General features: G+C 39.8%; 1 protein-coding gene across 1 annotated transcript in view; it reads right to left on the reverse strand.

Annotated features, from left to right (window-relative positions):
* Window positions 1-592: 592 nt before the first annotated feature.
* Window positions 593-15,538, reverse strand: part of LOC134345371 (retinol-binding protein 2-like) — a 39,081-nt gene continuing 24,135 nt past the window's right edge. Inside the window, exons 2-4 of the mRNA XM_063045918.1 lie at window positions 6,982-7,160; window positions 2,494-2,595; window positions 593-838 (exon numbers count right to left, since the gene is read on the reverse strand). Coding sequence (XP_062901988.1) covers window positions 788-838; window positions 2,494-2,595; window positions 6,982-7,160 — 332 coding nt within the window. The 3' untranslated portion in view covers window positions 593-787. The remainder of the gene's footprint in view (window positions 839-2,493; window positions 2,596-6,981; window positions 7,161-15,538) is intronic.

Consider the following 15,538-nt stretch of genomic DNA (forward strand, 5'->3'; position numbering starts at 1 on the left):
AAGAGCTGGAAAATGCGAAGAAAGCATCACATCTTTAATTGGACTCACACCACTTGCCTGAGCAAAATTTAAATTCAATGTCAGAATTCTTTCATTAGGTACGAGCAGGGATGTGTGCAGAGACCTTTGCTTCTATTTCCCTCCTTCTTGCTTTCTTAAGAGCCAGCTGCTTAAAATAAGCAAAGTTCTTGTTTTATTGACTATGTTCCTTAGCTATTTTTCCAGCTGGTCAGAAAGAAAAACAATTGGTTGTACTTACTGTTTTTGTTGTGAATTATTATAATGCCAAATCGTCTTACCTAGTATTAAATGTTTAATAATCATGCCACCTCAGCATAAAATTAGAAATCCAGAAGTCGTAAAATGACTTTTCCTTCCCGAGTTCTCTTATGTAATGTTTAATCCCTCTTGTCTTGAAAGAAAAAAGATTTTTTTTTCTCTCTGAGAGTTCTGATGGAGCTTTCCTCTGAGGAAAAGCCAGAGAAAGAAGTGTTTGCCTTAGGCAAATAAGGATGAATCTGAGTCTTGGTGATGCATTATTGACAGCAAAACATTAAAGATAATACGCTGTCTCTTTGGAAACAACCACTGGGAGCTAAAGATTGAAGGTTCCTAATGTAATGCTTTTATTCTACATGATGTGCAATACAAATACATTTACTGTAATTTAAATCACTATTCATTCTCTAAGGACAAACACTTTTATTGTGATACCACAGCACATATTCAGTGATGCCGGGCATAGAAATGCCGCATATAAGAACCACTTAAGTCCACATTCAACTGTTCACTTTCTCTTGAAAACTTGATGGCAGACCTGGTCATTGCACGTTAGTTCCTGCAAGGAAAGAAAAATAAATCAAAATACAATTATTCCACATGACTAAAATAGCGAATTCACAGGACCAGGGTTGGCTCTGATGATGCCAGACAGCCTCTAATATCACATGATAGATTTCCATCTGAGCAAGGTATTGTCTTGACTTCTGGTGCAAATGCAATATGTTCCTTAAGGAGAGAACAGTAAGTAGAGGAAAATCCAAAGATAAAGTATAACCTACAAAACAAAATTTGCAGAATTAGTTTTAGCACACAGTTTGGGAAATTGGCTAAACAAGGAGACAAGAAGTTCTAGTTGAAGACTGGGTGGAACAAAATTTAGGAGTGTGGGGTGGGGGGGTAAAGTATCAGAAGAGCTCAGAAGAGTCATGAGTTGGATTTGTGCGACTCTAAGCAGCCGAGGCAAAGTTGCTTTCTGGGAACTAAAGAAATGCCTCTACTGCTTCAAAAATGTAAAGTAATCACTGACATTTTTGGACTGATGACCCTGGCCAGAGATTACCCCATTCAGTCTGTGGCCCCATCACTAGGGTCCAATGTGGTTAAAAGAACGGAACTCCTTCAGTCTCAGAAAAATTCGTTTGGCCAGTTGAAAAAGTGGTGTTGGAGTAAGGCTGAAATAGTACAGTGGGAAATTAACTAAATTTACCACTTATATTTTAAGTCCCGGCCCGATTTTTGTTAGGAAGTGTTTTTTTTCACTTTCGCACTTACCACTTCATTACCATGGACACAGGCCATTCTCATCTTGCAAGCCCTTTTAATAAATACATCAAAGCCCACCATGCCATCCCACAGTTAAAATCTGCAAGCAATTGCCACACCATTTATGGGCACATAAGCCAGCTGCAGAACAAATTTGGCTGCTGTCCTCCAGTAAAATACTTTGATAAAAATCATTCTTGTATTCTTCTCATAGCCCACGTGTCCCATTCATTTGTCATACAGCCACCAAATGATATGTCAATTAATGCTAAAATTACAATGATCTTATACTATCATTTTAGTGACATGTAATAAAGAAAGTATCCAAAAGAGCTGTTATGGCTGGACTGAAATATGTATTACACCAGTTTAATTCTATTAATCTGAATTTTTATATTAAAGTCACCCTTGTGCCACAGAAGAAATTCACTTCAGCTTCTACGAGTGTTTGACATGAAGCAGTAGAGGGTGCTGGTAAGAAGGTGGTAAGAATGGTTGGTAAAGGTATCCAGGCAAAACTAGCAGGGCTGTTTATTTTACATTACAAGTTTCTTCACTGTTCTTAGAATATGGTGTTGGGTTTCCAGATGAAACCATGTTTGCCAAGTGATCCACTGTTGTGTCAACTGCAATCAAGTCTAAATGAAATTCGTAGTCCCAATGAACACTTACTTAACTAATGAAATAGAGGGGCTGCATCAAAAAAGAAGCAGAAAGCAGAACTGCAGCATTGCGTTCTTTACATACACATGCAGGCAACAACACATTGTGACACCCTGCTGTGTTCTATACTCAAACTAGAAGCTTGAGACGTTAACATGAAAGCAATTATTCATACAGATTTCATCAAATTATCAGCTTTTATTGTCAATTAGATCCCAGATTTCACTTAAATAATAATTAATCACATTACTGGCACAGCTTAAATGAGGGCACAGTGTGACCTACCAGGTGCAGTTCATCACCCTCAATCCAGTGCTTCCAGCCTCTGTTGGGCTTCTCACCCTTCTGAACGCAGACCAGCTTGTCCCCATCCCATTGCACCAGTGTCTGCAGACAAACACGTACACTTGTTATGGACTATTGACCAATGAACTCGATTGCTTACTATAACTGGGCAATCCAAGCCAGATAGGCCAGGGTTTAAAATGAACCAGATAATCTCAGATGGATTAATACAATTGACCACTTTCTTCCTGGGGATCAGCCAGGTTGTCTGTTCCTGCCTGGTTGGTATCCTTCAGTGCAACCAAGCACCTAATCATTGGTGAGGATTTAAACAGAATCAGATCTGATGTCCTCCATTCAAGTAGTCCTTGATCATTCACGTAACTCCCTCTGATACTTTGGCTATTTAGATGGAGACACAGCACTCATAAGACCATATCTCATCATCCCTAGAGCAAAGCCCAAGAAATTATTTTCCAGAATATTCAGATTTCTGAATGATACAAAACTAATCTAATTCAATCCATTATTAATTTGGCTCAGGGTTTCATTTACTGCAGTACTGCTAAAAATTATGCACACATGTATTCAACATAGCTTTACTTGGTCAGAAAAATCCATGTCAATTTCTAGATACAGGTATTGATATATAAAATATTGGTAATGATCAAATCATTGAATATGTTTGGAATTAGTTTTGTCATCCCCATTAAAAAGCCGAGAGGTAATGTTACAGCTATATAGACCCTGGTCAGAACCCACTTGGGGTCCTGTGCTCAGTTCTGGTCACCTCACTACAGGAAGGATATAGAAAATATAGAAAGGGTGCAAAGGAGATTTACAAGGACGTTGCCTGGATTGGGGAGCATGCCTTATGTGAACTTGACCTTTTTTACTTGGAGCGACGGAGGATGAGAGCTGACCTGATAGAGGTGTATAAGATGATAAGAGGCATTGATCGTGTGGATTAGAAACATAGAGAAACATAGAAACATAGAAAACCTACAGCACAATACAGGCCCTTCAACCCACGAAGCTGTGCTGCACATGTCCTTAAATTAGAAATTACCTAGGGTTACCCATAGCCCTCTATTTTTCTAAGCTCCATGTACCTATCCAGGAGACCCTATTGTATCTGCCTCCACCACTGTCGCCAGCAGCCCATTCCATACACTCACCACTCTCTGTGTAAAAAAACTTACCCCTGACAACTCCTCTGTACCTACTTTCAAGCACCTTAAAACTGTACTCTTTAGTGCTAGCCATTTCAGCCCTGGGAAAAAGCCTCTGACTATCCACGCGATCAATGCCTTTCAAGCACAGAAATGGAATATCAAAAGCACCGTATTGACCAAATTACTCTATCAAAGTAATATGTCATTTGCACTGGGTACATACATACTGAAGGGAAAAGATCGTAACTACTTACATTAGTAGAAAACATTAAAAAAATTAAAGAAGTATAAGGTGATATGAATTCTGCATTAGTCATTAACAGACTCTTGCAGAGTTTGTCTTCTGGAGTTTTATGTGTGGATCTTGAAAAGCAACTATAACCAGTGCTGATGTTCCCATTGTGGCAATGGGAGCCTGCCATAAATAGGCATGGCATGTATGGAAACTAAACACTCCTGGAATAATCTGGGAACATTTATATTTCATTATCAAGGGATAAGTGCTCTGTTGGGAATTTTACCTCATATGGAGTTGAAGTCTGGAAAATTTTTTCAATTTCTCAGCTGACATTTGTTTGGTTTTCAATACTTATCTAAAATTGGTAAATTGGTTTACTATTGCCTCATGTAATGAGGCATAGTGAAAAACTTCATTTTGCATGCATTCATGCAGATAATTTCATCACTTTGGTATATTGAGACAGTAGAGATAAAATAATAACAGAATGCAAAATAAAGTGTTCCAGTTACAGAGATATTGCAAGTCAGACAGACAATAGGGTGTAAGGCCATGACAAGGTAGATTGCAAGGTCCATAAGACCAAAAGATATAGCAGCAGAATTAGACCATTCGGCCCATGGAGTCTGCTCCTCCATTCTATCATTGCTGATTTATTACCCCTCTCAACCTCACTCTTCTGCCTTCTCCATGTAACCTTTGATGCCCCGAAAAATCAAGAAGCTATCAACCTCCTCCTTTAATATAGCCAATTATTTGGCCAGCACAACTGTCTGTGGCAATGAATACCACAGATTCACCACCCTATGGCTAAAGAAATCTTTCCTCATCTCTTTTCAAAATGGATGACCCTGAATTCTGAGGCTGTGCCTTCTGGTCCTAGACTACCCCACTGTTGGAAACATTCTCTCCACATCCACTCTATCTAGGCCTTTCAGTATTTGATAGGTTTCAATGAGATCCTCCCTCATTACTCTGAACTCTAGCAAGTATAGTCCCAGAGCTTCTTGTATGTTAACCCTTTCACTCATGAGATTAATCCTTGTGAACATGCTCTCCAATGCCAGCACATCTTTTCTTAGATTATTGGCCCAAACTGCTCACAATACTCCATACTGTCTAACCAATTACCTTATAAAGCCTCAGCATTACATCCTTGCTTGAGGGGCGTCCATTTAGAACAGAGATGAGGTCAAGAATTCATTCTTATCATTTTCTATTTGGGGAATGACATGATGGCCAAGCAATATCCTCACACAACTCCAAAGAAATGTACAATTAAAAATAGGCTTAATCTGACAATGTCTGGACTTCGACTGATTTCTGACAGGATTTTCAACAACTGTAGAAGTTACGAGAGTATTTAAACCAATCCAGGTTCCCATAAATTTTGCTGTTTAAAGTATGACCTTGACCTTGCATCTGTGGCATCCTCAAGCACATGTGATGGAACTGCTTTGTCCGTGTAGCTCACAATCGTGATCAATATTAGCTCAGAGGCAATAGGATCATTTCAGTTTGCTACTGGTCTCTTCCATATTTGACTAGTGCACACTGCTGCTTTCAGGATGTTATCCAAGCTCCATACTCAAACAGAGAAGGCAAGTGGTGGAGCAGGCACAGGGATTTCCCACCACAGTAATCTATTCAAAATTCAGGCATTGATTGAATGCATTTATAGAGTATTACTAAATATTCTACACTAAACTCCCTGACAACCTCCTCCCGAAAGCACATGATTTCAAAACCCCCTTCACAAACAATGTGACTCATATGGGTACTGTTCTTCTCTAAGAAAATACAAAAATGCCAGAAATACTTAGCAGTTCTGGTGCAACCATGGAAAGAGAAGCTGAAACATTAACTTCAACCCGTCCTCTTTCCAGAGATAATGCCCAACCCACTAAATATTTCCAAAATTTCCTGATTTTGTTTCAGATTTCCAGCAGGTTTTTGTTTGAATTTTCATTTTGCAGTCGCTCTCCACAGAAGGACTGAGTTTGAATGGTCACTCTCCTCATTGCTGACGGAGGATACTTTTGAAATTCTGAGATTTATGCGATTCTTGGTGTGAACTGTAGTCTCCTTCAGTTTTCCATGTTTTCTTTCTTGTTGCCGATTGGTGGGTTGGGGGTTTGGGGTTTGAGGGTCTGATGGTCCTTGTTCCCATTTTCTGAGTGGGCAATAAGTTCGTTTTTTTGTTTGAGGGAGGGTTTGGGGATTTAGGGTCTGATGCTTTTTCCGTATGGGTGATCTGTTCGTTTTTGTGTGTAAGAAAGTGTATTGGGGGTTTGATGTTCTTGTCACTGTTTATTTTTGCACGGGAGTGGGTTGAGGGTGTTGGGGGTTTGGGGTTTGATGTTCGAGCTGATGTTTTCTGGGTGAGCAATCTGTCATTATTTGTGTGAGGGAGGGGTTGGGGGGTTTGGGGTTTGAAAGTTTTTTGTTTCTTTTTCTTTTTGTGTGGGGTTGATGTCTTTTCCTTTCTTTCAATGACTTCCATGGCTATCTGGAGAAGACAAATCTCAGAGTTGTATTCTGCATACATGCATTGATACAGAATGAACCTTTAAAACTTTGAACCTTTCTCTAGCCAAAGAGCTTCCTTTGATATTCTGACTTTCCCTTCCTACCTGTGTACCTGTAGCAACCATTCTTAAAATGGTACAATTTCCTAATAATCAGAATTTGAAATATCAGGATGTCTCATTAAAGTTTGTTTGATACAGCAACAGCTGCAGGTATAAGTGCTGGCCCTAATAAGATCTTGCAAAGAATAATTCCCATATTGTCTGGGGAATGCAATACATCAGTGTTACATGAGGACGCTGTTCTGGAAACCAGCCAGTTGAAATCCTCATTGGAAATTGAAAACAAATTTCTAGGAATTAATTTGGACACTCCACAGTACAAAGAGTTGATTAAAAGATAAATTAGTGGCAGCCTGGAAACTGGCCATGCAACTTTTCTTTTAGTTTCATGGTGGTAGGCCAAGCAAATTAAGTGCAGAATGCCGCAAGAAAAACACAGAGCCATGGAAATATTTCTGTGAAAAAGAAATTGACATGCACTTACCTTTACCACTCTATTATCTAATCCTTTCGTGTGTTCCTCAAATTCTTCTCCAATTTTGAAATCCACATTGTAGTTTCTGAATGTACTTAGAGTTTTAGTGAAAAAGCTGTCTCCTTCCTGCTTGATTTCTTTTGTTTGAGTGAGATGAATTGCAATCTTTCTGGTTGCAAAATCTACGTCTACATTGAGGAGAAGAGAGTCAATTCAGCATGAAAAATCTGAAGAGTTTTTGTTACAGTTTAATTCAAGCTCATTGTCTGCTTGAAATGTTATTGCTTGTTATCAGGATGAAGCATTTATATTTGAGCTTTAAACCTAGTGATGACATTATATACAAATAGGAATGGCATCTCAGGCCTGCAGAGCTAAGTTTTTTTTCCCTGAGGGAAGTGATTAAGATTGCATTTTGTGAGAACATTATTACACAGTTGAGGTCCCTTCAGCATAATGTGACAGTTACAGCTGGAAAATTGCAGCCAATATTTGTTTCAATTTATCTGTGAGCTTTTCGATAGGAAGCATTTTTGCCCAGCCTGACACTATGATCGGTTCCATGAATGTCTATACCATGAAATTTACAGAGAAGTGGTTGTGTTTAAGGCCTTAGCTGATATTACATTGAAGAGTGTCACCAGCAGATGTCAGACAACTGGCAATAATGAAAAAAACAACTATCTTAAATGCTGAAGGTTGTTATTCAATCATACTTGGTAGTCTAATTGAAGACTATAATAATTGGGAATCTTGTGCCTCTGGGCTATAATTATGATTGTGTGCAACTGTCTACTAATTAACCTACTGCTGTTGGTACAGCAGAACTGGAAACATGCTGTGCTGATTGACATTTGAGCTGCAGGAATATATAAACATAACAAAATAAAAATTGTTACCCTGAATCCATACAATGAAATTTACCTGATGGCCAAGATGTTCTAATAAAAAATATCCCCAAAACTCAGTTGCTTCTGAAATCCATTTTCAAACCACTTGGTTTAAAAGAAGTTAAAAACTCAAAAATATTTTTATTAAATAAAACAAATAAAACTGATAAATTATTACAAAACCAAAGTCCAAGCTATATTAGATATTAAGATTAAAGTATATGCTGCATATATTGAAAGCAGATTATCAAAGTCTTTAGTCTTGTTTTAAATCTAGAGTTTTATTTTTCATTGAAATTTTATTTTGATCTAATCAACGTTTTGTGTCAGTTGATTATATTTTGGTAATGCGCGATGCTTTAAGGAATGAACAATTAGGTAAGAGTAAAGAATCCTACCTCAGCTTGTCATTTCTTATTAGGAAATTCTATGGCAAGTTTATCTCACAGCAGAATAAATCATGATCACTTCTGGTTCAGTTGTCAGTAAAATAAAATCACAGAAATCCATTGCCTAATTACTGAGCAAAGGCTCTCCAGACATCGCCCTTCACATCAATGCCATTGCTGTAATTTTCAATCCTTGCTTTGAGTGCTTTAAATACACAGTAAAATATTATTGTCTCACAGTGTTTCCTCATGCAAAATTGGTTGATTCCTTCTCTTTGTATATTTAGCTTCATGATGAAAAGATTTACTCTGTGAACTAATGGGCAGAAATATAATTTACTGGCTAGAAGCAGGAGGGCTTTTGGGTACAGGAGATATGAAATTCTCTTTATTTTTTTTCAGAATTAATTCAGCCATATCCATTAATATATAATTTCCAAGTTCCTAGACTGATCAGGTTAAGCATGCAGCACGACAATGCAAGCAATCCTATTTCAGACCTACAATTTGATGTCTTGCTGCAAAGCATTATATTCAAAGAATACTGAAGCTGACTGCACCTGAAAGGAAGAGAGAGGACTAGACAGCAAATAAGTTAGCTCTGTTCCATGATTCAGTGATTCTGGATATTGTCATGCTATGAGATATAAGACCCCCCAGGCAGTGTTTTTTCTTCTCTTTTGATAGTAACTTGTCAGTAGGCACAGAAGGCTGCTTTATGAATGTACTCCCTGCTTCTGAACCCAGCACTGCAAGTAGTTTATTGACTTTATCAGATCAGGAAAGGTAATTGTTGTGTATTTAATATTTCAGTAAGATTTTAGTAGTTTTGTATATATATTGTTAGATTAAGCATGTTTGTTCAGTTAAATAATTCATTATGAGTTATATGTATAAATATGTGAATTGCATACATCATCACGCAACCACGTGATACATGCGCACATCACCTAAAGTAAACCTGGTTAGACCCACATTTTGGATTCCTTTGAATTAGTTTAATGCGTTGAACTTAAAAAAAACCTAACAGTAATCACAGCAACCAGTCACCTACATCTACTGTGTGCACAACCCCTCTCCTCACACCCTGCTCTTTTAAATCTACTCCGGCACATGGCTCCTCGCACTCACTTACTTTGCTAATTGCTAATCACTCTTTATTGATGCACTTGGTCACATCTGCTATTGCTCGGTGACATTTGACTTCATCACTACATAATCTTTTGATTCTTCCTCATAATCGTCATCAACAAATATTCTGCATTACACTCAGCTTATGCACGTGCTCACTTAATATCAATTCCATCTTCACTGGGATAACAACCTCAGCCATTTGATGTCCCACTGTTAGCAGCAGTTTACTGTTTTCAGAGAAGTTTGGGAGAACCATGAAATGGTGATGATGAGCATGGAATTAGCACTCTGATCAACGTCTCTCAGATCCTTTCTCACCAGTTACTCTCTCCCCGCTCAGTCAGAATCCCACATCCTGGTGAGTATCTTGAGACGCTGCACAGCTGCATTGGCTGTTTCAGGTCAAAACCCTGCATCAGGTTGCTGTTAATGATGATTATCGTCATCAAATGCCTGTTGCACTGCTGGCACTTACAGTAGCAATGAAGATCCTCCACTTCTGTCTGTCCTGAGCCATCTTCTCTATTGTGCCCAGGTGTGGTTCAAGGTCCTCATTTCTGCCTCTACAGTACAGCGCCAGGTTGTCTTTGGAATTCTGCCTTTCCTTCAGGGGTCCAATGAAGTACTGCCATGAAGATGGAGTTGTCCTCTCTTCTCATATCTTAGCAGTGTTCAGAGCTTCCTTCATCATGCCAATAGCTTCCTCTTGGTTTTCACCACTGTCGGTCATACAAATCCTGGTGGAGACTCAGGAACACTGTCACACAAATACAGGATTCTTCATTGCTGTTTCTGTGACAATTTTTTTCTTTTAATCATTCAGGGTTGTTAGCTGAACCCCAGAACCTGGAGGGCCAGTGGACACTTCTTAGTCTGGCCTCTACCCTTTGACCTGTTTGACGTGGGTGACCCTACCAAGAGTCAAAGCACAAGGCCCTGACTCCAGGCAACACAGCTGTCAGGTAATTGAGGCAGGCAACTCTCCAAACCCTGTGACCAGGCTGTGGTCCTCTTGGAAGCGTTCTTAATGAGCAACTACTATAATGGAATTGCTTGGGTATTTCGTAACTGCAGTGTTATAGGCTTAGGTTTCAGCAAGTTCATAGGTTATTTCCAGTACTCAACATGTTATCAGCTTTTGTGGATACAAATTCCCACTTGTTCCAAAAAATAGCCAACCAGCCCTTAAAATCCTAACCCCACCATACGTACTATAGTTCTTTCCAACCAGGTACTTTATGGTGATGTAACCTTCAGCTAAGCTGCAGTGATGATTTATCATTCTGCATAGTCTTCTCATTTTGACGTTTGAAACAGTGACTTCCATTTGTCACCAGCACTGTCCACTTCAGTACACTAATAAATTTACCTCTGACCATGAGGTGCTGGGACAATTCCTTAAATTGGTGGAGAAATTGGTGATGATTCAGCACAGTGATATTGTTGTCACAGTGCTGATTGAGGATTGATTAAAGAATGCAAAGAAAATGAGATCAAAGGCACCTCATGATTTAATCTTCTTTCTCTACTCCCTTAAGGTCATTGAATCTTTATTGGTGTACAGTTCCAGATAAATACTAAAGGTTTTCTTCATTCTGTCTGTGTAAATATTTTTTCAATCATATTTCGTGAAAACTTAAGAAATAAAAGTAGGATTAGGCAGTTCTGCCCCTTGTGTCTGACTTTTCATTTAGTGAAATCTTTTGACTAGGTGTTAATTTCATGCACAAAATCTTTTTTCCTTTGCTGGAGAGGCAGGAATAGGAGCCAACAAAAACAGTGGACGAGCTTAACAAGTATTCTGTGTCAGTCTTCACTGTGGAAGATGCCAGCAGTGTGCCAGAAATTCAAGAGTTTCAAGGGACAGAAGTGAGTGTAGTTGTTATTACCAAGGAGAAGGTGCTTGGGAAGCTGAAAGGTCTGAAGATAGATAAGTCTACAGCCCAAGGTTCTGAAAAAGATAAATGAAGAGTTTGTGGAGGCATCAGTAATAAACTGTCAAGAATCATCAGATTCTGTAATTGTTCCAGAGGACTGGAAAATTGTAAATGTCACTTCACTCTAGTGGCTTTTCTTTGTCACACATTGAGGCTGCTTCACAAACTACAAGTCCATGGTATTACAGGAAAGATTCTAGCATGGAAAAAGAAGTGTCTGATTGGCAGGAGGCAAAGAGTGGGAATAAAGAGAGCTTTTTCTGGTGACTAGTGGTGTTCCACAGGGGTCTCTATTGGGACCGATTCTTTTTACATTATATGACAATGATTTGGATCATGGGATTGATAGGTTTGTTGCAAAGTTTGTAAAAGAGGACTAGAATGTAAAAGCAAGGATGCAATGTTGAAACTTTGTAAGGAACTGTTGAGGCCTCAATTGGAGTACTGTGAGCAGTTCTGTTCTCATTATCTTAGAAAGAATGTGCTGAAAATCCTGGAGAGGGTTCAAAGGAGGTTCATGAAAATAATTCCAGGATTAAACAGCTTGCCATATGAAAAGCATTTGATGGTTCTAGGCCTGTATTTACTGGAATTCAGAAGAATGAGGGTTGACCTCATTGAAACCTATCGAACGGTGAAAAACCTTGATGCAGTGGGTGTGGCGAGGATGTCCAGAGGATTTTCAGAAGGTCTTTGTCAAAGTGCCACACGTGAGACTACTTAACAAGATATAAGCTGATGGTATTACAGGGAAGATACCAGCATGGATAGAAGACTGGCTGACCAACAAGAGACAAAGACTGAGAATAAAAGAGGCATTTCTAGTTGACTGCCAGTGATTAGTGGTGCTTTGCAGTGGTCAGTGTTGGGGCAATTTCTTTTCGAATATTATGTTAATGACCTGGATGAAAAGAATGACAGCATTGTGGCCAGGTCTGCAGATGATACAATTACAGGTGGAAGGGCAGGTAGTGTTGCAAAAGCAGGAAGTCTGTAGACGAATTTAGACAGATTAGGAGAGTTGGAAAAGAAGTGGCAGATAGAATATTGTTGTGGAAGTGTATGGTCATGCACTTTGGTGGAAGGAATAAGCATAGGCTGTTTTCTAAATGAGGAGAAGATTCAGAAATTAGAGGTGAAAGGGGACTTGGGAGTCCTCAGGCATGATTACATATAAACATAGAAAACCTACAGCACAATACAGGCTCTTTGGCCCACAAAGCTATTCCGAACATGTCCTTACCTTAGAAATTACCTAGGATTACCCATAGCCCTCTATTTTTCTGAGCTCCATGTACCTGTCCAGGAGTCTCTTAAAAGATCCTACCGTATCTGCCTCCATCACCATTGCCGGCAGCCCATTCCACGCACTCACCACTCTCTGCAGAAAAAAGTACCCCTGACATCTCCTCTGTACCAGCTTCCAAGCACCTTAAAACTGTGCCCTCTCATGCTAGCCATTTCAGCCCTAGGGAAAAGCGTCTGATTATCCACATGATCAATACCTCCCATCATCTTATACACCTTTATCAGGTCACCTCTCATCCTCCGTCACTCCAAAGAAAAAAGGCAGAGTTCACACAACCTATTCTCATAAGGCATGCTCCCCAATCCAGGCAACATCCTTGTAAACCTCCTCTGCACCCTTTCTATGGTTTCCATATCCTTCCTGTAGTGAGGCGACCAGAACTGAGCATAGTACTCCAAGTGGGGTCTGACCAGGGTCCTATATAGCTGCAGCACTACCTCTTGAATCTTAAACTCAATCCCATGATTGATGAAGGCCAATACATCATATGCCTTCTTAACCACAGAGTCAACCTGGTAATGCTAACATTACCTGACCGTTAACTTGCAGGCTGAGTCAGTGGTAAGGAAGGCAAAAGCAATGTTAGCACTCATTTTGAGAGGATTAGAATATAAAAACAAGGATGTAATGCTGAGGCTTTATAATGCATCTGTTAGACTGCACTTGGAGTACTTTGAGCTGTTTTGGGCCCCTTATCAAAGAAAGGATGTGCAGGCCTTGGAGAGGGTTCAGAGGAGGTTCATGAGAATGATATCAGGAATGAACGGGTTAACATATGAGGAGTGTTTGGTGTACAGGCTCTGAGCCTGTACTTGCTGGAGTATAGAAGAATGAGGGGAGAATTAGATTCAATTATGAGGACACGCAGTCCTCTTTTATTGTCATTTTGTAATGCATGCATTAAAAAATGATACAATGTTCCTCCGGTATGATATCACAGAAAACACAAGACAGACCAAGACTGAAAAACTGACAAAAACCACATAATTATAACATATAGTTACAACAGTGCAAGCAATACCGTAACTTGATGAAGAACAGGCCATGGGCACGGTAAAAAAAAATTCAAAGTCTCTCGAAAGTCCCATCATCTCGCACAGACAGGAGAAGGAAGAAAACTCTCTTCCTGCCATGAGCTTCCAGTGCCGCAAACTTGCCGATGCAAGCATCCTGGAAGCACCCGACCACAGTCCAACTCTGAGTCATCCAAAAACTTCGAGCCTCCGACCAGCCCTCCGAAACCAAGCACTGAGCACCATCTCTGCCAAATGCTTCAACCCCAGCCCCGGCTGCCAGCAACAGGAAAAGTCGAGGTTTTGGGGCCTTCCCTCCAGAGATTCTCGATCACACAGTAGCAGCAGTAGCGAACTAGGCATTTCAGAAGTTTCTCCAGATGTTCCTCCGTGCTTCTCACATCTGTCTCCATCAAATCAGAATTGTGCACAGCCCCTATTTAACAAATATGATATCATTTCATCGGAGGGGCCGCGTGCGCTGCGTCGCACAGCCATCTTCTCCCCCCGCCATTTCATGAAACCTATCAAATTTTGGAACACCTAGATATGGAGCGGATGTTTCTTATAGTGGGGGAGTCAAGGACAAGTAGGTACAGCCTTAGTATAGAAGTATGTCCCTTTAAAACAGAGATGATGAGGAATTTCTTTATCCAGATGGAGGTGAATCTGTGGAATTCATTGCCACTGATGGTTACGTGGGCCAAGTCATTGGATATATTTAAAACAGAGTTTGATAGGTTCTTGATTATTCTGGGTGTCAAATGTTACAGGGAGAAGGCAGGAGGGATAATAAATCAGCCATGGTGGAGCAGCCTCAATCGGCTAAATGGCCTAATTCTGCTCCAATGTCTTATGACCTGATTCACTTAATATACCTAAGCTAATATTTAGTGAACCCAAATTTTGGATGGAGATAATCATGTCAGGTTATCCATTCAGAATAATTTGTTATAGAGATGTATCCTATCCTGTTGTTATGGAGTACATGTATCCTGTTCTTCCCTTCTTTAACCTAGTAAATATATAAGGACAAAATAGTAAACAAGCATCTTTCTGTAAAGCACATTATCACAAAACGTTGTGCATCTAATGGGAGTTTTACAGATCCTAGCAGTAACAATCATAGCAATAAATACTTGCATTTTTAAGAAAAAAAAATTAAGAACTAATTTGCTGATGACATAACTGTTGATGGAAAAATCTCCGATTGTGACATGGAGGACTGAGATAGATTGGCTGGTTAAGTAGTGTTGCAAAAATAACTTTGCACTTAACGTCAGTAAGACGAATGAACTATGGACTTCAGGAAGGGCAAGTTGAGAGAACACATACCAGTTTCATTGAGAAGTCAGCATCGGAAAGGGTGAGCAGGTTCAAGTTCCTGGGTGTCAACAGCTCAGAGGATCAACCCTGGGCTCAACATATTGATACAATCACAAAGAAGGCAGACCAGGAGCTCTGCTTTGTTAGGAATTGGAGGAGAGTTGGTAAGGCACCAACGCCTACAGACGCAAATTTCTACAGACATACCAAGGAAAGCATTCTGACTGGTTGCATCACCACCTGGTAAGGGGGCGCCAATTCACAGGATCTGTAAAAAAGCTGCAGAATTTGCAGGCTGAGCCATCATGGACACTAGTATCCCCTCCATCAAGGACATCTTCCGAAAGTGATGCTTCTAGAAGGTAGCATCCACCATGAAGACCCCTTACCATCTGGGATTTGCTCTCTTTTCATTGCTACTATCAGAGAACAGGTACAGGAGCCTAAGGGGAGATATTCAACATTTTGAGAAAGCTTTTTCCTTTACGCTGTTAGATTTCCGAATGGTCCATAAACTTCTGAGCACTACCTCTCTACTTCACTGTCATTTTGCACTATATATATTTTT

This window comes from Mobula hypostoma, chromosome 4, assembly GCF_963921235.1.
Source record: "Mobula hypostoma chromosome 4, sMobHyp1.1, whole genome shotgun sequence".
NCBI lineage: Eukaryota > Metazoa > Chordata > Chondrichthyes > Myliobatiformes > Myliobatidae > Mobula > Mobula hypostoma.